This window comes from Varanus komodoensis, unplaced genomic scaffold (genome assembly GCF_004798865.1).
Source record: "Varanus komodoensis strain SLA01 unplaced genomic scaffold, ASM479886v1 scaffold37, whole genome shotgun sequence".
Lineage (NCBI taxonomy): Eukaryota > Metazoa > Chordata > Lepidosauria > Squamata > Varanidae > Varanus > Varanus komodoensis.
The window spans coordinates 1,300,766-1,326,866 of NW_025335889.1; the positions used below are offsets into that span (position 1 = coordinate 1,300,766).

Here is a 26,101-nt window from a genome sequence, read left to right on the forward strand (position 1 = left end):
AATATCAAAATGAGTCAGCATCTTAGGCCCTGATTCACATAATACTTTTATCATTTCAGGTGTGTTTTTCTCCTGCTAAGCTCTCTTGATTTGGAGCTGAAAGATCCCAAAGCAGAGATCCCAGGCTTTGACAAAGAAAGATACGGTTTTGGAATGCTACAGCCAGACAAGGAGGTCATAGTGCGATATAAACGGAAAGACCAGTAAAATGGTGCCTTCCTTCTCCTGACCAGGTTATTCTGGCTACTGCTTTGCAATTTGCAAGAAAAAAGTACTTCATTTGTTTCAGCAGAAATGTATTTGGACATGATATTGCTAAGGATTGGTTTATGCTATTGCCCCAAGGAGATCATTTTAAATTTGATCTCTGCAGCCTCACTGAATGGGTTTGGCATTAACACCACACTAGCGCAAGCCAGTAACCCGGTTTGCGCAGTATGATGGCAATTCCTAGGTTGTTTGAGTCTGGATAAATAATAACTAGCTCATAATTCATTTGTGAGTCTGGAAAAATAACAAACTAGCTTATAATTACTTTGTGAGTCTGGAAAAATATGAACAGATTGATAATGCATTTGTGAGCATAAAAGAATCAAGGCCTGGGCTTTTTGTTAGTCCAGAAAATCATAAACTGCTTACAGTGCATTTGCACACTGTAAGTCCTCCTTAACAGATTTTTCCTGTGAAGAAAGAAGATGGAAGGAGCATTGCAAAAACACAGGAAGGCTACATGTGGAAGATCCCTGTGAAGAGGCAGGCACAGTCAAAGGAAAACAACACTGCCATTAACAATTCTAAAGCTGCTACAGCTGTTCCAGAAACACCTGTCCAGAGGTGCCCGTAGCTGTCTCTTTGTTACAATCTTGGGAAACCAAAATCCCCAAGTGTGCCTTATTCACATACAACAAGTTCAGCCATTTAGGTTGGCCACTCCATCTTGTGACCCCAGTTCCCAGTCCAGGCTTGCCAGTCCTAGCCCTGATTTATTTGCAGGTAAGATGAAGGTGATCCCCTTGCCACAAAGGTCAGTACATAGCCTTCTGGTCACTCAGACTGGAGAAAGGAAGCCATTTCAGGGCTTTATCAGCTCCAAGTAACACCTGTAGATACGGCTGGAGATTTTTATTCCATAAGGACAAAGGAGAAAATCAATACTGGAGCCCACCAAATGTTTCCAAGCTCCAGCTTCCAAGCTCCCTTCCCAGTTGCCATTTGTTTTTCTTTTCATTTGACTGAGAAAGTTTGCATTTCTTTAAAACTGCTGTTATTGTTGTTTAAAAATACTTCTAAAAGGACAATTTTTTTGTAAAGCATGCATTTCCAAACATGACTACAGGTTCAGGAATGTGTGAGCTTTTCCCCAAACCTGCTTCTATTCATGTTCACAGTCAGGGAAAATTTCAGGGAAAATATATCAAAAACAAATTCTTATATATTTCTCTCTAACACCATTGCCAACTAACAGAGCACAAACCGTTAAGAATAATTTCTAAGTAGAGATTGGTACCTATAGACAAGAAGAAGGGAAGGGAAGGCCAGGCCAGTAACTGATGATTTTGGTAATTAACACAACAGTCCAAACTATCCTAACCATTTCAATCTGACTAAAATATTTGTGTAACTGGGCTACTGTAGATTTTAAAACTGAAGTTAATTATAAGCTAGAGTGTGCAAATTCTGGCCCTCCAGATGTTTTGGCCTGCATCTTCCATCAACCCTCCCTACCACAGCCAGTTGTGAAGGCTGATAGGAGCTGCCATCCACAAGTCTCCCCTGAAAATTAGAATTGCTTGCACAATCACAGTGGACAGTAGTCTCCTGTGAAGTGCAAACTGGCTTTTGTGCACCTGAGATTTGTTATGATTGGAGAGTCAAAATTTATTTTTAGTTATCTGGGATATGTCTGTCTGTCTGTCTGTCTGTCTCTCTCTCTCTCTCTCTATATATATATATATATATAGAGAGAGAGAGAGAGAGAGAGAATGAGAGAAAGCATGCAGAAGTACACAAAGTCTTTAACACAAAGAAAATGTACCTTTAATGCAAAAGATGGTGTGCATTTCATAATTAAAGAAAAGCTAAAAAAACCCCTACAGAACTGGAAAGACAATGTGGTATATTGGTTAGAGCAGAAATGGAGCAGCCTACCAGGACAGGAGCGGCAGTGCTGCCTCAGCCCCTTTCAGCTTGCTTTTAGACAGGTTGCTCCTGTGAATACTTACGGAGTGCCATCTTTAATCGTTGTTATGCTGCTATGGCTTTTTTAGTCCCATTTTGAGGGTTTCTGTGGTTTGATTGAGTTTTTGTTCCTTTTATTATTGTGCATTTTTATCCTGATCATCCCAAATGTTTTTTAGAATGGTCAGATACAAATTTAAAAATAAACAGCAAGGAATTCAGCATCCTGAGAACCTCAGCTTGCATTCTTTTAATATCGCTAGCCCTGGTGGTTGCCAATGGAAGTGTAAAAAAGCTGAAGGGTTGCGTCATCAAATCTTCAGCAGGCACCATAGGATTTACCTTGGCCAGGTGGCTGGACCTTTGGTGTCTTACAGAGCTGCTGCTGTTCACCCTGTTTATCTGCAGCATAATGAAATGAGAAAAAACCCTGAAGGGTTTCTTAGTCTGCATAATATATTCTGCTTGCAAAAACGGTTATTATTTCTCAGTGCACAGTTCAGACTGTTTTGGAGCAGGGAACACATTGGGCAGTTTCAGGTGACATGGAAAGAGCTGTGACTTCTTTGCCCCAGAGAATCATGCCTATTGTGGCTCAGGGGGTACTTCCCCTGCCTCTCCCCTCAGTCCCAGGGACACCAGAGGAGCATCGATGTCATGCTGCCCCCACCCCCAGCCGTGATCACAAGCCTTTTTTGGCTCACTGTTTTTAAAAATGGACGACATACAAAAAGTGGTATTTTGGGGCAGTTTTCCCTGTTTTGAGACGCTGCAAGCTGATACCCCTTCCCAGGATCTCCAGCAGCTTCTTGGCCCATGGTAGTCCCCTCACCCCACCCTTTTTTAAAAGAAATAACTGGGATTCTTTGCTCAAATAATTGCACTCTTAACATTTTCTTTCCCCCAAACTCCCCTGTTTGCACAAACAGGGCAGGTAGGAAAAAAAGATGTGGGGAGACCACGAGGGAGGCACTGGCCAGGGAGGGTGGCTACATATAAATAATTTTCTGCTCTCCCCATTTCTCAAGGATCTGTCAAATCTGGCACGTCAGGACAGGGCAGCCCAGTGCAAAAGGAGATTTTACCACATTCACGGCATCCTTGTCTGGTTTTGGGGAGATCAGGTTCCCCGCCTATCTGCCAGTTTTGCAAGTGTCTCCTTGCTGTTCTCATGAGGGAACCTGCAACCCTGGAGGGGAATCCCAGTGCCTGTAGGCAGGGGGTTTGCTGTGTCATCCAAATCCAGGAAGCATGGCTTGTTGGAGGGAGAACAACCTTACAACAACTCTACAACAAGCAATGGGTTACTGGAGGGCTGTTTCCCTTTCAACATGCCATGCCGGCCAGGTTGAGATGACATGACAATGTTTCCAAAGCCTGAATATGCTACTTGGCACCCATGTGCAGCACAGCTTGTCCACTGTGATAATCATGCAAACCTGGTCAAACGGTTCCTACAACCTGCTAAGCCATTGAGGTGCGATCCAGTGCCTCCCCTGCAGATGAATGTAAGCCACTGAACTCGGAAGCTACTAGTTCTTCTGTGCTCATGTTCATCTAATGCATGGAGTGATGCATGGCGGCAGCAGTCTCTTGCCGCAGCCCCTCTTACCATCCATTTCACCGAGATGGCTGTTAGCAACCCAGATGAAGCACCTGGCAGGTGGGAGAAGGAGATGAAGATGGCAGTTAGAGATGGCATAAGGCATCAGCCCCAGCCTGCTCTTCCCCCTGATCCCTGGACCATGTCCTGTCCTTTTCTTCAAGACCCTTTATGCCCTTGGAGAGGCTGCCAGCACAGATCTTCCCAACTGGCTGCAAGGGCGTAGGACGGGGGCCCAGCCATCAAAACCCCAGACGCAAAATCAGAGGACCTAAAGCTGGGGCTCCACATAATCCATAATAGCCACCAGACAATGGGAGGATTGCATCCATGGTTGCTTTTTCTGAATCTTTCCAATTCTACAATATTCACCTAAAGTTCTCCCTTGGGGCAGAATGCTATTGGGAAGTTTATCTTCCATTTCTTTCCGAATTATGCCTACCACAGAGCTTTCCCTTTCCACAGCAGCCACACACCGGTTTGACATTTTCATCAAGCTGTCCATCACAGCTTCAAAATCTCTGTTGTTCAGTCACCACTATGTAGATCCCATCCCCTTACCATCAACTTATGCTTCCAGCTGGGATATGTTGCCCCAGTATACATTACTGTACACTGGCTTATACTGAACTTCATTTTCCAGTTTGATCCCCATTTGCACAACTCGGAGAGATCCTTTTGCAGTGCCTCACAATCTCTTCTGCTTTTAATTAGACATCACTCTAATTAGATGTCACCAGCAGACCTGTCACTGCTCACTCCTAATCCAGATCCTTTAGTAAAAAGGTGAACAACATAGCTCCTAATTTGGAAGTAAGTATTCCTAATTTAAGTTCTCTAGGATGAATACCTTCAGTCCCAATGATTTATTAACTTTCTATTTTATCATTAAGGTGGAGAGCTTCCTGAAAACATCACACACAGCCCTCTCTCCTCTACCTTCTGTGGTGAAGATAGATGACGAGAGTTCATTCGGCTTCTCTGCAATGTGCTTATCCTCTTTAGTACTCCTTTAACTCCATTATCACACAGTGGTCCAAGTGCCTCTCTAGTTGGTTTCCTGCTTCTCTTATATTTATTTGTGGCCTTGATATTGTTAGCTATATGCATCACAGAAAGCTTTTTGCATCACTTAGTATCTGTTCGCATCTTCCTTGTTCAAGCTTGCATTGCCCTTTGTTTTTCTCATTTGGGCAAGACTTCCATTTTATTTATTTATTTATTATTTATTTATTAAAACATTTCTATGCTGCCCCTTGCCGAAGCCTCGGGGCGGCTCACAGCACAAAATAAAATACAATAAAATACAAAAATAACAATATAAAATTAACAATATAAAATAAACAAACAATATAAATATAACAATATAAATATAAATATTTTCTGAAAGAAGCCTTGTTTTCTCTAATAGCACCCTTGACACAGGCTGGCGACCTTTTGGACTAGGTGCTACCTTTCTTAATTTGTAGCATACATAGTATCTAAGATTCTACTATAGTAGTTTTAAATTACCCCCAAGCATTTTGAAGGAAATCCTGGGATCCTGCTATGAGAGCTGAGTTTCACTATCCACTGCTCACACACATGAGCACCTGGGGGATTTACTTATTCTCACCACTATTTTCAGCCCAATTCATACTTTATAGCTATTTTGGTAACAGATACATTAACAAATACCCTTTGAATCCCTATCATCATCAGCCTAGGTTTGCAGTTTTTCTAATGGCTGTAGCAGTGAATCTTTAAATTACAATTGCAAATGGAAATTTAACATATCTATAATTTCTTCATCAATAAGTAAGTGGAATGTTTGGATCATTTTGCAGTGAGGGGAGCTTGACAGTGAATGGTAAGTCCCAAAATAAGCGGACCTTGCCATACATCAGTGTTACTCAGCCAGCTGCTTTCCAGATGTGTTGGATGGTAACTCCCAAAATTCCAAGCCTACATGGCCTGCAGGGGAGGCTGGAGGCTCCAATGTCGAGTAACGTTGCGTATCTACTCTAGCTCCCAGTCTAAACTGTTGAGGAATATCCACGGTGCTGACCCCCTTCCTAAAATAGGTTTAGTGCCATGAATAACTACTTTAAATTAAAGACTGAAACTTTGAGTGGATGCATTGCCCAATGGTTTTGGAGCCAGTGGTCTCTGCTGGTGGTCAATGCATGGTTACGTCATGCTAGTTGTCCCCCCTTCACACATTCAAAGCCACAGCCCTTTCTTGAAAAAATATATTTATTGACCAAAGCACAATCACCAGGATGAACCTCTGAGCATGTACAAAGGGATTCATCAAACAATCTAGTATTTACTTCTTGGAACTCCCCTTATGAGATAGTTTGGGCTTCATCCTTTTGGGAGGGACCATTTGGAAACAAGCATACCTCCTCTTGGCGCGGCAAACCTCTAACTGGGTAGCCCTCCTCTGCTGATACTAAGAGGTCAAGAGCTGTATCTGCTTGACCTCCCCCGCCCCTTGCAAGCCCCCTCTTGGTTATTCTCAGAGGCCGCCAGAGCACCTGAAGAGTTTGGCTCCGAGATAAGTGCCTCTGCTTCTCTCATCAACATCTGGAATTGGCCGACATTCCAAGGCCTCCCCTGCTGCTCCTCCTCCTCCTCCTCCAGATCAGCATGCCCTGGGGAGGCATGTCAAGAGCAACTGCCCTTCTCACTCCAAACAGGTTGGCACAGAGCTCAAACCGGGAGTGTGTGCAGCGGGTTGCCGGGTTGCGATATTATCTCTGCATCTCGGAGCTCAAAAAGCCTATTCACCAACTTCTCTCTGTATGCATGTCACACACCCCATTGGTGTAAGGAGGATACTTCCAGTTGGTCAAGCGAGGAGTAGGAGGTGCTTTGGGGCTGCCACTCTGCCATTCAAGCTACCATCAGGGAATCTGCCCCCAGGTTTGCACAAAAGCTGTTAAGGGGAAGGGGATTTGCATAAAATCCGTGTATGATCGTTGGTATGCGTAGTTACACATTTAGAAGCATTTACTGTATTCTGAGCAGAAATGCAGTACATTTTAATGCTATGCAGAGGCGTGTGACCACATGGACTGCATGCCTAGCTCATTCTGCTGCCCAGGTGCTGTGCTGGGCAGCGCCAAGGGCCAGTGCTCCCTTCTTGTGGTTGCTTAAGTGGGATGGCAACTGGACTGCTGTGCAAACAGCATAACTCCACATGAGAGGCAGTCCTCTGATAACCCTTCAAGTAGAGGACTGAGCACCTGAAGAGGGCACCTGACCACCTTGTGCCTGAAGCAGACCCCCATATCTTCCATCCATCTGTTCATCCACACGCTTTCCCCTGGTGCTGTTGGGTCTGATGTTATAGGTTACTTTTTGAACTCAGGAATTAGTTTCTGCCTGCAAATCATAAACCACTTCTTTTTTGAAAGGCATTCATGTGCACAAGGTGCCTCAATACAGGAAGAAGGTCTTACATTTAGTCCCCAGAAAAAGACTAGCATATCCTTTCAAGATATTTGTGTATTATAGCACATAAACATTAAAAGAGTGAAAGAGAGAAATGCTGCCATATGTTCTCCCCTGAAATTAATTAGCATTTTACAATAGCCGTCTCTGCAGGAGTGGGGGAACATTATGCTTCAATAACAAGCAGAATCATAAATAAATGATGGCAATTTTATGAAGTTTGGCCCTAAAAGGGTGCTTCTGTTGCAGCTTCACTCTGGGCAAGATTGCATCTGTTACAATTCAGAATATCTAAATCATTTTGTGAACAAATTATTTTGTGCAGGCCTTCCTTTGTACAGGAGTATGCATATGTTCTAAGCACAAAGATGGGATGCAGATGAGATGTGACAGTGAACAGATGTGCTTAACCAATTCAGACTTCTTACATATTCTGATGTTTTGGTGAGAAAGAATCCCATGAATAGAAACATTGGGTTGAACTGACACTAAAGCTACCACATACTTGAGAGAAAACTCACAGACTGGGTGCCATCAACGTGGTAACCAGAATGGAAGTGGGAGAGCACTGAACACACACCTGGCAACCAGCCTGGAACATGGACTTCTTGCACCCCTTCCTGCCCATGCCCAGGACCACTCTCAAGAGCCTGCTGCACAGTGCAACCTACAAAGTAGCCTTGGACTCTCTCTTTTTTAGTTAACCTCTACCTCTCTATCTATCTATCTATCTATCTATCTATCTATCTATCTATCTATCTATCTGGCTATTAGGCTGGAAGCATTTTACCTCTTTGGAAATATAGGGTAAGATTGTGATGCAATGGAAATATTTGCTGCCTAGAGGACATTGGCCGAGGTTTTGTACCTGCTCTATATTTTCTTCTGAATACACTTGCCTTTGTTTTCTAAGTGGTGTGTGTCTCCTGTCCAAATGTTAAGACATTCTATTTGGTGGCTTGCATTACACCCCAGCAAACGATCCTGAAGCTCTGGAAGTATCTAGAGGGCATGCAACTCCTTTTGGGAAGTACTGTGCCCCAAGGTTATCTGAGTAAAACTCCCAGGCATATCCCTGCTTTGTAATGTGCTTCACAACTTTGATGCATTTGACTTTAGCTCGGTTTGTCTACAAACAAATTAACAGTCACTCCTCCCCATATGCTTTTTTCTGCCACTGCCTGGCCTGGCTGAGCAGTCGCCCCCTTTTATTTGAGTAATACAGAAGCAGCTTATGGTGGACGGTCCATAACAGCCTTGCCCCCTTGTGCCGCACCGGCAGGCTGGAGACACTTCCCAGAGCTGCCCTCCCACCCCACCTTCAGGTAAGGAAAGTAACTCAAAGGGCCATTCATGGAAGAAGTGCTTTCTGTATTCATGACACAGAGGACCATTCAGTGCAGGTGACCTGAATTTGGAAGACCCTCCTGGGAGGGGTCTGGCTGGCCCCAGCGTTGTCTTCCAGTAAATCAACTGCCTAGTTTTGACTTGATAAAAGTCTCTTGTTTATTGGCTTACCGTTTCATCACCACAATGTGCAATTGTTATTAGTTGCTTTGCTACAGTATCAATAACTGGAGTTTTTATATATGCATTGCAAGAGTCCATTTTTGGATGAAGGTGTAATTTAGAAAATGTTAAAATGACTCTCTAAATAAATACAGAACTAATGGATAGTCAGCTTGTCCTTGGGTTGCATCAGCCACATGGCGCCCTCTAGAAGTGCTGGGTTGCAATTGCAATCATTTCTATGCCAGCTGGTGTGGATAAGGACTGTACTCCAACCCTTCTGGAAGGCATAGGGAAAAGCTGGGTTACACTGTGCTTTCAGCTGCATGGCTCCCTGACTGACATCCACTTAAGCCAGGGCAGGGAGTGGTGAGGTCATGTATACACCCCCAAAACACTGGATCTGCATCACCAAAAAGAGGACGAGAGGGCATTGCTTTGCATAACATTTCTGTGTGATGAAGGCTATGTATAGATCCAAATCTAGAAAGGCTGGCTATAACCTAAATAGAAATCTAGCATTTCTGTTTCTCCCCTAGTGAGGAAGACTGTAGCCAGGGGGCTGCATGTCTGCTCAGTTGGCTGTCAAGTGGATGGACTGTGGTTGGACTCCTCCAAAGTCCTTGCTCTCCTGGCTTCTTTATTTTTAAACTGAATTTGGATTGGGCCGCTTGTCTGCTAGAGAACAAACAGAGGCTTGTCCTCTGACTAGACTTCAGGTAAAATGGTAAAGGTTTCTCCTTGACATTAAGTCCAGCCATGCCTGACTCTAGGGGGCGGTGCTCATCTCCATTTCCTGGCCGAGGGAGCCAGCGTTTGTCCACAGACAGTCTCCGTGGTCATGTGGCCGGCATGACTAAACACCAAAGTGCACGGAACGCTGTTGGCAGGAGCTGGGACGGAGCAACGGGAACTCACCCCGTTGTGCAGATTCGAACCTGCGACCTTTTGATCTACCAGCCCAGCAGCACAGCGGTTTAAACCACTGCGCCACCTGCTGTCCCTGGACTTCAGGTAGGGGATTGTTATCTGTGAAGCAGGACAGATCACCATACCAACAGGCAATGTGGCAATTATGGGCTATGCATTCTGCACTCCATTGCACAGTTCTGCCTCATGGTTTTCCTATACTTAACTCTGAACAATGGAGAAGGAAAGCATGGTTTTTCCAGGTCCAAGAAATGCATTTCCGTGCCCACCAGGCTCAATGCTCAAGAAGAGAGCCTCAACAAGTGGGCAGTGTAAATAAATAAGATACCTTCTTTATAAAATGTATTATTTTTGGTTATATTGATATTCCATCTCTGAAGAATTAAAAAATTCCAACTTCAGCTGGAAATCCAGCTTTCCCAAAGAGCCAAAGGATTCCCAAAGAAAGCCTTTGATAGTTTGACAAAGAACAGCATCCACTGGAGGTCTTTTAGTCTGAACAAGCCATCAAGGCAACAAACACTTAACATCCATTTGGGGTCTGTGGTCTGGAGTTAATGTATCCAATTACCAAAAAAGCCTCTACAATGCTTTTTCCCCTCCACACGGACATGCCTCTGGGTCATTTTTGCTGTTTTGTCTGTAAGTTAGAGCTGGCATCATTAAATATTTACTTAGAATTACAGTTTGCATTTATTACTTTTCAGCACTTGGCATTAACTTCACAAATCGCAAGTACTACATTATTACAGAAAAACACAGAGGAAGGCAAATGATATGGAAATTGAAGAGTAAAAACTTCTCCACCCCCGCATCTCAGAGCAGGGGGTCCGTATGTATATCAGCACAGTCCGCAAGGATCACACTGAAGGTGTGATTTATAGCAGGATGGCCTCTGAAAAGTCCTTAACCTCCTAAAGTTCTTATTTATTTATTTAAAATATTTTTATGCCGCCCCTTATGCACAAGGCCTCAGATTTTCCAGGACCTGTTTATTTATTATTTATTTATTTGGAAAACTTATTTGCCGCCCCATTTGCATAAGCCTCAGGGCGGCTTCCAATCCATAAATAAATACAATCAGTAGAAATGCATAAAATACTGGAGACAACCTGGCAATTTTTTTTAAATCAATAAATAAGATCAACAATTAAAATAAAGTTTAAATAGAAAGGTCTTGCCCTTTCACAGAAAGCCAATGGTAATCAAGATCCCTTGAGTAGTTAAGCCCTCATGACAATCTCTAACTCCTGGAAGAGCAATATGTTTTCCATTTGAATGCTAAGTGCTTTATAAGCAAGCTACTGTTTGAAAGGGAGGTTCTGTAGCTCCATAGCAGCTTACATGCTTTGCTTGCAAATGGCCCCAGGTTCAATTGTGGGCATTGCCTGTTAGGAAGTTCTGATAGCCGGTGAGGGAAAGATCCCTTCTGGAGATCCCAGAATACTTCTGCTACTAAGTATGAGGGACAAATGGAGGTTGCTCTGTCCCTTCCATCTGTGTTTTGCAGATTGTCAGGGATCTTTTGCTCTGTTGTCCACTAATGGACAGAATTTATTTCAACCAGAGTTGTGTTCTATGCACAGGCACATGCTTGGTTTTGCACACTAATATAAATGCACTAATATACACCAGCTAATGAAGAATAACATGAATGCAAATTAGTGAAAAAGTGAAAAGCCCATCCATAAATCCTCAGAATCCACATGACTTGGACATAGCTAGTCTGCCGAGGAATCTGCATTTGAAATTCATAGACACCTGAGCTCACTGGCATCCATTGTGGATTCATCTGAGATCCCCAGTGTGTTGTTCTCCTTATGTGCCATCAAGCCGTCTCTGACTTAAGTTGACGATATGAATGAATGGCCTCTAAAGTACCTGCCCTTGCCAGCCCTGCTCAGCAATTGCGAACTCGAGGCTGTGGCTTCCTTTATGCAACTGACCTGTCCCTAGTAAGAGTTGACGATATAACACTAGATGGAAAAATGCTCCAACCTGGTCTAAGGCAGCTCCCAAGGGAGATATGCAATGGGAGCGATCCAATCCACATCTGTAAGCTTCCAGACTCAGAGGATTATGCATATTCCTTGGAGGGGAGAGATGAATGGCGGCAAAGCTCACTGCCACACCCTTCCTGCCCTGCAGTGTTTTGGACATGGAGGGAAGGATGCTGGGGTGCTCTTTGGGTCCTGGAGGTAGAACTGGCGTGCTTTTTTCCATGGCAGTTATGAGGGGGGCAGAAGGTGATCCTAGCAAGGAGGCCCAGCTTTGGGGTTGGATTTCTTTTCCATTCTTGGAGCTGGGAGTCTGAAGGACCCTATGGGCTTCCAGACTCTATCTTGGGGCCATAGGATTGCCCTGTAACTGATTTAAAAGAATCTCCAGTGTAACCTATGCTTTGCTTCATAAAATAGACTTAGACTACACATGCAGCAGAATGAGGGAGTAGAATCCTGGGGAGGAGAACAGATTGTACTATTTCAATCTATAGGTCATGGAGCCATTTTTGAATGCTGTTCCACGGGGGGGAAATGCGCTTCATCCCACGAGAGAGAGCCAGTCTCTGTCAGGCCTCATTACTCTGCTTGCTTTAGCTTTTTAAATGATTTTAATTTTAAAAGAACATGGTAGGAGAGAATTCAAACTCTGAGTCCCCTCAGCTGAAGTCTGAAGTGGTTTCTGCCACCTCATAACCATCCTATTCTCAAGGCTTAGGGTTCTTTTAAATGCTACCATGGGTTCTCCACATAAAGGCACCCTTGCAGTTCCAACCAGGGATTGAGAAGCACAAATATGGTTGTGGGTCTTCACTAAAGATTGTTGCAATCACAGATTCACAGTTTGCTCAGTCCAGGTGGGACAAGCAGGTAATTTTAGCCCCTGGATTTAATGGTCTTGTCAGCAGGAGTGGTGCTAAGTAAGGTAGAACAACAAAAACAAAAAGGCACACATTTTCTAATTTAGGTGTACATTGAACTGTCTATGTGTACATGTGTGTGCATCTTTGAAGGATCCTGTCTCCTTGGAACACCCTTATTTACCAAATGGGATGCACAGACAAGGGAAAGGAGAGCTGAATTTCAGAAAAAGACCTCAGGCAGGAAAAATCAAGGGTGTGGGGGAAAGAGGAGGGGAAGCCCATGGGTGCAAGAAGCCAACGAATCTCGTGGGAGCAGATGCCACAGAGATCATCAGAGTTTCATTTCGGCATGTGCCCATGGGCAGCAGGGTGGCGGGGCAAAGAGCTTCCCAAAGATTCAGGGCTGCAGATGAAAGATTCGGGACTCCTCCAGTCCCAGCGACATTGACACTTTTTATGGGGTGGGGGAGGTTAAGATGGCCACAGGTACCACTTCCCCCATGAAGCACACAACTAGCGTTTCTATCCTCCCTTCCACTCTGCATCAGCTTTCAATTAAAAAAAAAGTTCAGCTCTGCATGCCCTTGTAGTTTTCCACACAAATACAGTCCACATCAGATTCATTTTGAAATGCAACATCCAGATTAGCCTGTTTTCCATTCTTACATAATCTATATGCAAACTGGACCTTTCATGCTTCTACATAAAATATAGCTGGACTGACCCCATGGACCAAGTCTTTGCTTAACTCTATATAAAGCTAGAAGACAGACTGGATCATGTGTAAACTGAGTCTTAATGGCTGAAATGTCATCTAATGCCTGACCTCACCGGGAGTGGGGGATCCTTAGGGAAACGGAGATGATGGGTGCATGTGGCCTGCCTTACAGGTTTCTGTTTGGCTTCTAGATCAAGAGTGTGGCTTCTAGATCAAGTGTGGCTTCTAGATCAAGAGAGGTATTACTACCACTCTACATGACTCTGGTGCGCCCGCAACTGGAGTATTGTGCTCAGTTTTGGGCCCCTCATTACAGAAAGGATATAGCCAGGTTGGAGTCAGTGCAGCGTAGGGCCACAAGGTTGGTGGCCGGTTTGCAGGGGATGCCATATGAGGCGAGACTGAGGAAACTGGGTCTCTTCAGCCTGGAGAAGAGGAGACTCAGAGGGAATATGTTGGCGACATACAGGTATGTGAGGGGATGTCACATGGAGATGGGTAGATACCTGTTCCCTACTGCAGAGGAAGGCAGGATGCGCTCCAACGGAGCAAAGCTCAGGGAGCCAAGGTTCCATTTGGATGCCAGGAAGCACTTCCTGACAGTCAGGACACCGAGGGTGTGGAATGGGCTTCCACGAGAGGTCGTTGAGGCCCCATCAGTGCGGGTGTTCAAGGATAGGCTGAATGTCCACATGGTGGGCATGTCGTGAGCGGAGCCGGCTGGTGCCGGAGGTCAGACTAGATGGCCCGGGAGACCCCTTCTGACTCACTCTGTTTCTATGTTTCTATGTTTCTAAGAACTTAAAACAAGGACATATACATTTTCAGTATCGCTACCATGGTTAGAGTGAATTGTCTTTCTGTGAACATCTCCAAGGAAAGAGATTCCTTTGCACCATGTGTCTGTTCCTGCTTGTCCTCATACAAGTGGATAGGTGCCCTTGTACACTTCTGTGCAACCACAGCAGTTCAGTGTTTTGTTCTTTCCAAGAATTAGGACGTTGTCTGCACTCCAGGGATGATGCACATTTACGCACAGAGCTACCTCTGATGGTGTTTTACAACACTTAAGAGCCATTAGCACTCCAGATTCATCTTCATAAGTGACACTGAATGCAGGGGGCATCTCTCAACATTTTCTAGGCATAAAACCCACAATGGATTTGTTTGAATGAGCAAATCATGCTGAATGGCATTAACAGTGCGTTCCTATCTATCCCGTCTCCTCAAAAGTAAGCAACACTGAATTCAGTAGGACTTACTCGCAGGTAAATGTGTACAAGATTGCAATTCTGGACTACATACTGGAGGAGGGAAGCCTTTTAATATTTCTGGAAAAGCAAAGGTTTGCAATCTTAATTTATGTCTTAGAGGTCACGTTTATTTGTTTTTGTTTTTAATGTTTCCCAGCAACTCCAAATTTATCTGCTTGTTTCTGCCACTTCATACTCAACTCGGATTTCAGCCAAAGAAATCCTGATGCTGATTAAGAACAAAGTACAAAACCAATAAAATAGTTTTTTTTCCAGTGAATTAAATTCAAATGTTGTTTTGCTTCTTAATGGGTTGTTTGATGATGAAGAGAAATGAGAGGTAAAGGAGACAGAGAAAGAAATCCTGTGAGTGCCTTGAGCTCCCCCCCCACCCTCTCTCTCTGTCACACACACACTCACACACACACACACTCATCTTTACAAGGTATTTCTGAGGATGCTCCATCCATATACACCACTAGTGCTAGTGCTGTAGTGGAGACAGGATTCATAGGGTCAGGACACTGGCACCTTTTATTAGCAGGGTTGCTGGCATCCTCTGGTACCCTCCTTGGACTTCTCTGTTCCCTCTGAGTGATCCTCACGGTTGCTGGAAGGAAATGATTCTTCCTGGTAGCAACAAGCGGTCATGCCAGCACCAGCTCTCCTTTCACCTTAGAGCCATTCAACCCACCCCATAGGAAACCTGGTCCTGAACCTCGTTCTTGCACAGTGGGCGCCTTTTGCAGGTGACCTGGTCTTGAACGGGAAATTAAAACCAATCAGCTTTACAAAAGACTGCATTCTACCATCTTGGGTCCAGTCTGTCTGAAAGTCAGATATTCCCTGTATGAGCCTGCCCAGGGGCTAAGATTTTCGGGGGAGGCGCTTCCCTTGTGCCCACCACCCTCATAGGCATGCTTTCAGGGGATGCAGGAGCGGGCCTTCTCAGTGGCGGCCCCAAAGCTCTGGAATTCCCTTCCTAGGAAGGCTAGGCTGGTACCCTCCCTGGCAGGTTTCCAAAAGCAGGCAAACCCTTTTTTCCCAGCAAGCATTAGGGAATGGGCTGGGCCACTGAGTTTGTGCTGGATTGGTTTTACTTTTTATATTATTTATAGATTTTTTTTAAAATGGCATGTTTGTTCAATTTTAATATTTAAATTGATTAAATTATGTTCGTGACTTTTGTATATTTTTGAATGTTTTTATGTTGTGGGCCACCTTGAGACCTGATTGCTGGGGGAACACGGGATATAAATAGAGGCAAAAGATAATCCGATTTAATAATAGTAGTAGCAACAGCAGCAGAAACCACTAGAACTTATCGACTGACATGGCTCAACCCAACGAAGTGCCACTGTGGATCTCCTGGTGGGGGTGGGTTATAGACACTACCATGACGACCACCTGCACTTCAAAAGTTGCCACTACCCCACTGTGCTTCTCCGGTAGCTCTCTGAAAGCAAGGCAGTGTGATGACAAACAACATCCCATTCTTCGCAGGAGCTTTCCACCAGCCAGCAGCCCAAGCTCCAGTCTTTGCATTGCAATCCTCAGTTTAGCATCCTTGTGTCAACACCAGCTGCGGGTTTTGGGAGCCTCTTGGGCAAGACACTTGGATGCCCTTCCAACTACTACCAGCTGCTCCCGCTCCTCTCCTCAATGGACCATCTCCTCAGTGGCCACAGAGCCAGTGAGCTGCCCGTCAGTGCCATTGCTGCTTCTCCCCAGCATCACCACCACAGCCTGGGGCAGAGCGAGAGGCAGGTGAAGAGTCTGCAATGGGGAAGAGGAGAAGCAACTCCAGGTGGCTCTGGTCATTGGGCTCCTGCTGGCATGGGGCACCTGGACAGATTCCCAACAAAACCTACTCTTAATGGCAGCCCTGCCTTACATGGAAGTAATGTCCTGCTGACAGCTATTAATTGTAGGATTTTCTTTCCCAGAAAAAGGTTCCTGAGGGCTACAAGGCATGACTTCTGTATTTAGACAAAGCAGTGGGTCCTTCCCACATGGCTATCATGGAATTTGGATGGGACTCCCCAGCCAGTTACAATGCTCCCCAGATAATCATCATCCTTGCAGACTAACCTGCCTGATGGGGTCTTGGGAGAACAAAATGGGGAAAGGAGACATCACAGTTACTGCTGTGAGGAAGAGTGAGCTGATAGAAAGAAAACTGATGTGTTCAGAACATAGTGATGGGGGACAGCTGTATGAATATCCCAGCCTGACAGAAAGATGAACAAGTGTGTTCCCGATTAAATCAAGTTAGAATTTTCCCTGAAAGCAAAAATGATGAAACTGATACTTTGAGGATATCATGAGAAGGCAAGACAACAATGCGAGGCAATGACAAAGGCATAGAAGAGGAAGACTAAATATGAGAAGGATCGATTCCATAAAGGAAGCCAAGGCCCTGAACTTACAAGAGCTGGCCGGGGCTACTGAGAACAGAACATTTTAGAGGGCATCCATTCATACGGTTGCCGTAAGTCAGAGTCAACTTGATGACACATAACGGGGGGATCAGTGGACAGTAATGCAAAATAAATAATTAGTTCCATGATTATTACTTTCATATAAGTAATTTATATCCAGTTAACATCCAAGGCACTTACCAACAAACCAGTTAAAATATGATTCAAAAAATAGACAGAGGAGGCAGAGAAAAATAACAAAAGAGCATAGCCTGAAATCATAAACTCATCCTCCAACAGATGTGGCAGAAGAAACATACAAAAATTGGATTGCAAATGGGGTGGGATTGGGCTGGTATTTGAATTGTCTGGAACAGGGAGTTCCCCAGTTCCACAACAGATAGGACTCTTACCAAAGGAGGCAGGATCCTCAAAAGGGCCTCTCCAGCTGACCTAAGTGGACTGACAAGATCATATTGGAGGAAACAAGCCAAGTGGAACTTCAATCAACTGCGCTGCCAAGTGCACCTTAACCTTAATTAAACCCTGGTGATGAACCAGCACCCCCTGGGGTTGATTCATGGAATGGAGGCTTCTGGCAGTCATAGCCAATACTGGAGAGTAACAGGTTGGGAGAGGCTGATTTTTACGACTGAATGTTGTCACCTCTGAGGTTTCTGGATGTTTTTCACAGGCTCCTACAAGCAGAACACATCGACCATGATGCTTCTGTGCATGCATGTATCATCCAGGCCAGGTCCGCTTTCTCCTTTCTCTATAGCTTGCAGTCCACCCATTTAGGCTGGGCAGCTGTTGGTGATCAGACCATCCAGTATGATCAAGGCTGCATCCAGAAACATTCCCCAGCTGTGAATAGACATTGTCATTCAAAGCTCCTTTGTGGGATTTTTTACAATGAATGCCATGTTATACCCAGAAACCACCATGGCTTAATGTTTTTAGTGTGGTATCAGAAATGAGAGGCATTTAAACATCAAATGCTAGTGATCTATTTTTCCTTCCATTTACAGATGAAGGAAATAGGGTGAGCAGGGAGACTGAGTTAAGCACTTTTGTGAAAACTGTCTCCTGTTCGGTTGTGGCATCTATAAATCTGACAGTAGTAGAAACAGCACATTCCACCAGCTATTAAGAAGTAATCATATGATATAAAATACCTGATTGAGGTAGGGTATTTTTATAGATTTCATTTCGGAAATATTGAGATGGTTGACTTTCTGGAACAGAATCATTTCAGTGAGCCTGGCATTGCAGGTAGATGCAATGTTCCATGAGAAGAAAACAGGGTAACAACAGGGCTTGCGACAACCATATTGCAGTATGGAAAGCTTCTTTTGAACTTTTCAGCCCCCCATGCCTGCATCCAGGGTATTCCACTCCATTCCTCTCGCCTCTACTACCAGCCAGAATTCTGTGGCCTCAAGCCAAGCTTAATTTGTATTGGGTTGTTTGGGAAATTCATTCTTAGGGTCTTTTGATCTTCTGCCAACCCAACCCTGCTTACACCTCCCATTTGTGTAAAATGATGACTCCAGTTTGGCTATGTAGGAACTGGCACTCTGGGACAAGAGGCAGGTTTCCTGTTTACTCATGAGCAGGCTTACTTCTCACACTTACTTCCGAGCAGCCATGCAAAGACATGTTTGGTTCACTCAAGCAGGCTCTAAAACAGGAAGACTCATCTTTGACCCTGCCCAATTTGCCTCTGGCCACACCCACCTGCATTAGGCTCCACCCACGCACAGAATGACACCTTCCCCAGATTGAAATGTGGCCTTTGGATTGAAGAAGGTACTCAGAGCCTTATGGACAGGATGCCTGTATGAGGGCCATCTAAGCAGTGCAAAGAAATCAGCAAGCATTTGAATTCACCAGAACTCTTGATCAGACTGAGTGCTAAGCAAAGCACATGAACATACAGTGGCAGGTGGACGTGAGCGAAAGGAAATATTCTGGACATGATGAAAAAGCTCCAATATGAAGACCGTGATTGCTTTTTAGTGACTGTTTACTCAAAACTGAGTCCTGTGGGGTTCAATAGGCTTTTCTCCCAGGTAATCATGCATTGGGTTGCATTGAATTTGAAGTCTGCAACACTCATCAGCACAGCCAAAGGAGACAGGAGTTGTAGGAAACCCGCAAAACATCTGCAGAGCCACAAGCTGCTCAACCTCCTGTTGAAAAAAGTTACTGCACCATTTCCCTCTTCAGCATCTGCGGGCGCCTCCGTAGGCGATTTCTTCTGGTCTTGTTTCCTTCCTTCCTTTTAGCCGTGAGGGGAGGAAGGGCCCCAGTGTGCTCGCTGTGCCTGTAATACCGCATCAGGACTCAAGGTGGAGCTGTTTTCTTATACTCGTCTTCCTCCTCCTCCTCTTCCATCCAACTTCGAATTCTCTCTTCACCAAACTCTGGGACAGAATCGCAGGGGAAAGCCGGAGGCGCAGACTGGACTTGTTGATCTCCGTCAAGAATAAGCCAAGGGAGAAAGGAGAGCGAACGAGCGGGAGGCGTTTTCTTTTTGCGGTGTCCTGCCCTTTTACTCCAACTGGGTCCAAGCCCCATTTTGGGATTCGGCGGATTTGAAGGTGGAGCTTGGGGAATTAGAAAGAGACAGAGGCAGAGATCCACAGGAGGGCCTTGGAGACGCTTCTTGCAACAATGCACTCTAATCCGGGAACGATCTGAGCGCTTTGGAGCGCCTGGCTCGCCTTCCCAGCCTCCCCTCCAGCAGTGGGGTGCTCGGCCATCCTGGGGCTCCGTTTCAAGGAGTCTCCCGCCCTCCCCGCGCCGTTCTCCCGCCCGCCCCCCAGCCCGCCCCCCGAGCGGCTCGCAAGGAAAGATGCCTGTGACGCCTCGCCTCGCCTCTCCCGGAGCGTGATGTAGCTACCCGACCGATGTCCTCCTCTCCGCCTAGAGCTCCTTTCGGCGTCTCCCTGGCATCGCAGCTGAGGCAGTCAGGCTGAGGAGGTATGGAGCGCGGGGGACGCGGAGGAAGAGGAGGCAGGCGGCGCGGCGGCGCGGGGGGGTCGCCGGGCAAGCCCGAGGTCGCTCGCCGCGGAGTGCGCCGCCGCGCGCTCTCCTCCGCGCACGGGCTTGCGGCGCGCAACTGGGCTTGCGCGCAGGCTGGGCTGGGGGCTGGGGTCGGAGGTGGCTGCCGGAGGGCCGTGCTCTTCGAGCGGGCTCCCTGGCTCTCTCCCCGCCACACGCACCCGCTGAAATCCTGGCATGATCTCGCGCGCAGCGTGCATGAGGGAAGGGACGGTGGCGCGTCTCCTCGGCTGGGGAGGGCTTCTGTGCCATCTTGTGTAAGCAACAGTGCGAGGAGGGCTGCTCGCGAGGCAGCTGTTTCTGGGGGCTGGGGTGGAGGGAGGGCGGCTGTTGTTATGACGACCCCTCTGAAGTATGGGGTTGGTGGAGGAAGGAACGAAAGGAGGAAGCATCCCCAGAAAGGAGGGAGCACACCCCACGCCTTAAAAATAACGAAGACTTGGAAGCAGACGAGATGATTCCTTCTGTTCAGTTAGGTTAGAAACTCCGCTTCTGGATCTTACCACTATTCACACGTACACACGCGGGGACATCCCTGGGTGCTTCCAGAAGAGGCTTTTATTGGGCACGCGCCCTGATGTTGGCGTCAGCTTGTCACACTCCAGCGTTTTCGCCTTGTTTTCCCTCGCCCTTTTTGAGCAGGGGGCCAAAAAAAAAAAAAAAAAAAAAGAGCTAAGGAATTAAAAACGAAGTAGCTGCACAGAGCCCTTTCTTTGCTAGTTGTAGGAGCCTTCCTCCACCTGAAAGCACCATCTCCCTTTTTCATGGACCGAGACAAGCAGCACAGCACCAGGGTGCTGCTTGAAAGAATTGAACTAACCCTTGTACAACCTCAGCACCCAGCTTGCACAGGGATGTTTAGAATCTGGCTTGAGATCTGTTTCGTATAGACAGGATATACATGTCATTAAGTTAATTAAATAAATAAAGCAAGCCTGGGACTCATTAGAAGCAAATTTTGCATCTTGTTTGTTTTTCTTTCCTCAAATCTCCGCAGATGCAACCTCTAATTGACTTAAATGGCGTGGTTTAAACTTTGCTTCCCCCCTCCCCCTTGCCACCCACACCCCAGTAGCTGGCATAAATAAATCAAAACAAGTCTGGCTTCCTTGCTCTGCTCATTGCACCAGAGAGATTTATCGGTGAAAGATGCTGAAAGGTCCGTTCTTCCCTCCTTCCTCAAGACCCCTGCTGATGTCATCTCCTGTAGCATGAGATCTCTGTAGGCCCATTAGTCCATTTGTAGACCACCCTCCAAGTGACCGTCCCCCACTCTCTTCTTTGGTGTATCAGCATCATCAGGGCTTAGAGGAGGGCAAAAAGATTGGTTGCCATTAAAAGCTTTGTTTTACCTGTAACTAGACTGCCATTGCTTTGCAAAAATCTCTCTCTTCCAGGATACAGAAATATTATGCTGTCAAAATAATTTGGTCTTGCTCTACCCTCAACTGCCTCTATTGAAGGCTGCATTTTCTAATACAGGATGTATTATTAGGTGTGTACATGTAAAATGCTCAGCCTGACACCTCTGCGTTTGATTTATAAATAGGTAACAGATCAGAAGCACACATGAGGGGCCTAGAGTGGAAGTATTCGTATGTCTCTAAATAGCTAAGAAAGAATACATCACGTTTGCTCTTTCAAAGTAGTTCAGCCCTTTGGCAGAATAGCGAAAACCAGGGGGATGCACATAAAAAAGCACATGAAACAAGGAATGCTTTGAAATTTTAGAGACAGTGCATACAAATTACATGCTTATGTTTCAGGCATGAAAGATATACATAAAGAAGACATGTAGAAATCAACGGGACTCAATGAAGTCCTGAGTAATCTGCCCCATTATTTTCAAATAGTCTGTTCTAAGTATGACTATATCTGGATCCAACCCATTGACAGTAGCTGAATTTACTTCAAAGCAGTGGGTTCCGTAGAAGCTCCGTTTCATCATGGATGTGCTATTGCTAGGTGCTTTTTTAAAAAAACTGCACATGAATGCATGATGCCTTTTATTCGCTTCCCATTTGTTTCTCTTGCACTCTTCCATCTCTCATGGATAACATTGTGTGTAGCATGCCTTCATATGCATTAGAAGAATGTATATGAAATGTTTGTGTTTTTGTTCGAGAGTGGGCATCTTGCTGGTTCCTCAGCAAATTTCTCTTTTCGTTTGATTCACATGGTTTATGTGGAAAGCAGCGTTCACATGTACTCAGCCTTTCTAGAAAAAAACTAGGAGCCAAATCATCTCAGTTGCTAATTTAAGTCGGAGTAGGGAAGAACACAAATCTAATTTCCTGCCTATCCCTTTAAAAACAAAGCCTGTTATGATTGTATGAAATAATTTGTTCTGTGCAACAAGATCAAACTTTTTACCACACCAAAAATCAAGCCCTTTGCCTGGACGTCTATCCCTGTGTATGTGTTTTACCTAAGTGAAAACAATGCTTTTAAATGTCCAAAGCATTGAAAATATTGCTTTCTAAAATTATAAGCAAGGGCTTTGTGTGGTTGGCCAATATAAAACATACCAAATCGTCCATATGATGAGCTGCACTCATCAGTCCCAACCAGAAATTGTTAGGGATTATGGGAATTGTTGTCCAAAACATCTGGAAGGTACCATGTTGTCTGCTTTTTGTTTAGAGATATCAGTTGTGCAACAAATAACAACAAAGCTAAGTAAAATTCAGGCAAAATTGAATGTGGGTAGAGGTGAAGAGGTTATGGAATGCACATTATTGAAAGAAGAGCAAAAATTAATTCAGAATGATGCTGCCATGAACAGATTTTTCATCTGTCCCACCAACACACAAAGCTAATGCCAGGGGATCGCAAGCGTTAGGAAACCTTGTTCAGTACTTAAAGCTGTGGAAAGTACACTGGGTCCCACTAGAATAGGTTCCTTTCAAGTATGGAGCTAGTGAAGACCACACTAACATCTTGTTAGCCTAGTGGCAAAAAAGCTGGCACAAACACCCCCCACCCCCCTCACATCCCTCTGTGAACTTCCCCTTGTGAGTCTCTCTTCAGTTTCAGCACCATGAAGCTGAACAGCGACCTGTGCTCTGGCTGTTCCTGTTGCTTTCGGAGCAGAACAGGGCTACTTGCAGGTCTGCCTAATTAATTGATCCAGAAGACAGTCCACAAGCAAAGGAAGAGGTTCTCCATTGATTCTAGGAAGTCAACATTGGTTCTATGGATTATTTTTCTTGCAGGTATGGAGGACACAGAGAACAGCTGAAGAGATCCTGCTCAGAAGTTTGAATACCCTGGAAGCTACCATAACCCTGCTCCAGCCTTACAGAGACAAGCAATGCCTGCAGGAATGAACAAGCATGGATCTCGATCTACTACCTCTTTGCCTCCGGATCCCATGGAAATTGTCAGGAGCAAGGCCTGCTCCAGAAGGGTCAAGCTTAATGTGGGTGGCTTGGCCCATGAGGTTTTATGGAGGACTTTGGACAGGCTACCACGGACTAGGTTGGGTAAGCTCCGAGACTGCAACACCCATGAATCCCTGATGGATATATGTGATGACTACAACTTAGAGGAGAATGAGTATTTCTTTGATAGGCACCCAGGGGCATTTACTTCTATTTTAAACTTTTATCGCACAGGCAAGCTGCACATGATGGAGGAAATGTGTGCCTTGTCCTTCAGCCAAGAACTGGACTATTGGGGGATTGATGAGATCTATCTGGAGTCCTGTTGCCAGGCAAGGTACCACCAGAAAAAGGAGCAGATGAATGAGGAGCTCAAGAGAGAAGCAGAAACAATGCGGGAGAGGGAAGGAGAGGAGTTTGACAACACCTGCTGTGCCGAGAAGAGGAAAAAACTCTGGGACCTTCTGGAGAAGCCCAATTCTTCTGTAGCTGCCAAGGTAAATTTAAAGCAAGTTCTTTCCCTCTCATGGATAGGATATGTGTATATTGATCAGATGAGAAGGAATATGGTGCTTCAAGCTTTTGATTCCATTGCCCTGTTTGTTCCCCGTCGTATTTGGCATCAAAAAGGATTGAAAAAACCCATTCAGTTCTATGGCGTCTGTTGTTTTTTTCCTTTCTCAACATACATATTGTGATTGTGATTTGGTATGAGTTGTAAGAGAAAGGGAGATAGATAGTGGCATGACTTTCTACATTTGATATATTTTTATTGACACAACCATAGAGGATTTTTCATAGCAAACTGAAGTAATGGCTGGAAGATTAGGAAGAAATGGTACACTTGAGTCTGTAAGGATTATACCAGTCTTCTCTGACCTGGTGCCCTCCAGATGACTACAACTTCCATCATCCCAGCCAATACCATCACAGTTTATGCCATCTGGGGATGAGTTGTGGTCCAACATATCTAGGGGTACTTGGCTGAGGAAGGTTGGATTATGTCAACATTGCCTATAGCAAAGGTTAGATGTGTAATACATTTATATTATTTATATATGCATAAATATAGTATTTGATTGGAACGCTGCCAAAATGAATGTACTGTTTGCCTGGACTATTTGGATGGAGTGTTGCCAAATCTCTTGAAAACAGGTATATCTCCTGTTGATATACAAAGAAAAATACCTTTTGGCATGAGTGAAATATAGCAGGTTTAAAAGTTTTGTTGTCTTTGTATATGTCTGTTTCAAGTATTATTGGTTTGATAGCAGCTAAATTCAGCCCTCTTTTTAAAGTAAATTGCATGGATTTATTTGTCAGCTGCCCTAAATAATAGACAAAAATGCGTGAAGGTGTCACCTCATTATGCAAACCTCAATTATCTGGAGAGCTTCCTTATTTAGCTCTGTCAAGTGTGTCCCCCTTTCTTTTGCCCCAGTCTGTACATTGGTGGCTTAGTAAACAAAATATACCAGATACACCAGCCACCTCTTATATCTGCAGAGTGCTAGCAGAGTGCTAGCTTTTAGGTTTATTGTTTAGTGATATGTTTCTTCTTTTCCCCCCATTTAACTGTAAACATTTCTCACAGATATGAAAATGTTGACTTTGTTTTCAGTAGAGCCCATCGTTAGTTTTGAATAATTGTGATAACGTCTCCAAACCACTATCTCTGCACTGTCTGTGATGCGATTCCATAGAAGGTATGCTGAGTCAAACGCTCCACCTTGATGAGACCAAATCAGCCTGCTTGCTAAATGCCCGTGTTCCTCATGATCATATGTGATGACTCGGAAAAGTATTTCTGTGGTAGACATTTGGGAGCACGTTCTTTCACCTTGCAATATGTGTGTGTATCTTGAACAAGAAAGTAACTCATGATGGAGGAGATGTTTGCTTTGTCCTTAAGCCAGGAGTTGCATGACTGAGGGACTAGAAATGCATTTGTACTGGGAGAAGCCATGAGAGAAAATGGGTGGCATCTGCTGTCAAAAGAACTTTCCAGAAGAGTCCATGGCACAACCCAAACCTTAGCAGTTGAGCTCATGCTTTACTTGTAGGAAGACTCAGGTTCTGTCCATGGCAACTTCAGGATTTTAGGATTTCAGGCAGCAGCATTATGCAGCGTCTCTGGCTAGAGTTGCTGCCAGTCAGAACAGAAAATATTGGGAAATATGGATACATGAGTAAAAGATGACGTCACATGTTCTAGGGAAGCACTTCTTTACCTCCCTTACTCCCTTCTAACTGGTTGAGATAGTACCTGTTCTTTCTTCCTAGCTGTAAAGTGGTGGGAGGAAAATAGTCCCAACTAAGCTGTTCTGTGCTTAATTTTATTCATTTTATTTTTAAAGCTTTTCTATCCCGTCCCCTACAGATCGTCTTGGGACGGCTTACAGTAACAATACAATTACAATAACAATACATTTGCAATTCATTTTTCTGGGCAAGAGCCCTTCACTTTGGGACCTTTACATTGCCTTGTCTTTTTTAATACAATTTTTAATACGCTGTGCTACCATTTGTAGTCAATGAGTTCTAGCCAGTGGTTGAGTGAGCAAAAGGCACCTTCTACAGTTCTTCTCTCCTTCCTGCCACAAACCCTGGGCAACATCTCCCGCCTTCAGAGAAGCACAACCCTCCCTGCATTACCCTGGTTGCATGGAACTGCATTGGGAGGCAGGTGTCACACAAAAACTGACAAAGGGACCTGGCTCCGGCACACGATTGCTTT

The 26,101-nt window shown here is 44.9% G+C and overlaps 2 protein-coding genes across 2 annotated transcripts in view; both read left to right on the top strand.

The window, feature by feature from the left end:
- The window catches only part of PTGIS (prostaglandin I2 synthase), a 44,097-nt gene extending 41,695 nt beyond the window's left edge, over positions 1-2,402 (top strand). Inside the window, exon 10 of the mRNA XM_044440266.1 lies at positions 60-2,402. Coding sequence (XP_044296201.1) covers positions 60-207 — 148 coding nt within the window. The 3' untranslated portion in view covers positions 208-2,402. The remainder of the gene's footprint in view (positions 1-59) is intronic.
- Positions 2,403-19,838: 17,436 nt separating this feature from the next.
- KCNB1 (potassium voltage-gated channel subfamily B member 1) overlaps positions 19,839-26,101 on the top strand; it is a 186,556-nt gene continuing 180,293 nt past the window's right edge. Inside the window, exons 1-3 of the mRNA XM_044440317.1 lie at positions 19,839-19,900; positions 23,197-23,466; positions 23,599-23,861. Coding sequence (XP_044296252.1) covers positions 23,295-23,466; positions 23,599-23,861 — 435 coding nt within the window. The 5' untranslated portion in view covers positions 19,839-19,900; positions 23,197-23,294. The remainder of the gene's footprint in view (positions 19,901-23,196; positions 23,467-23,598; positions 23,862-26,101) is intronic.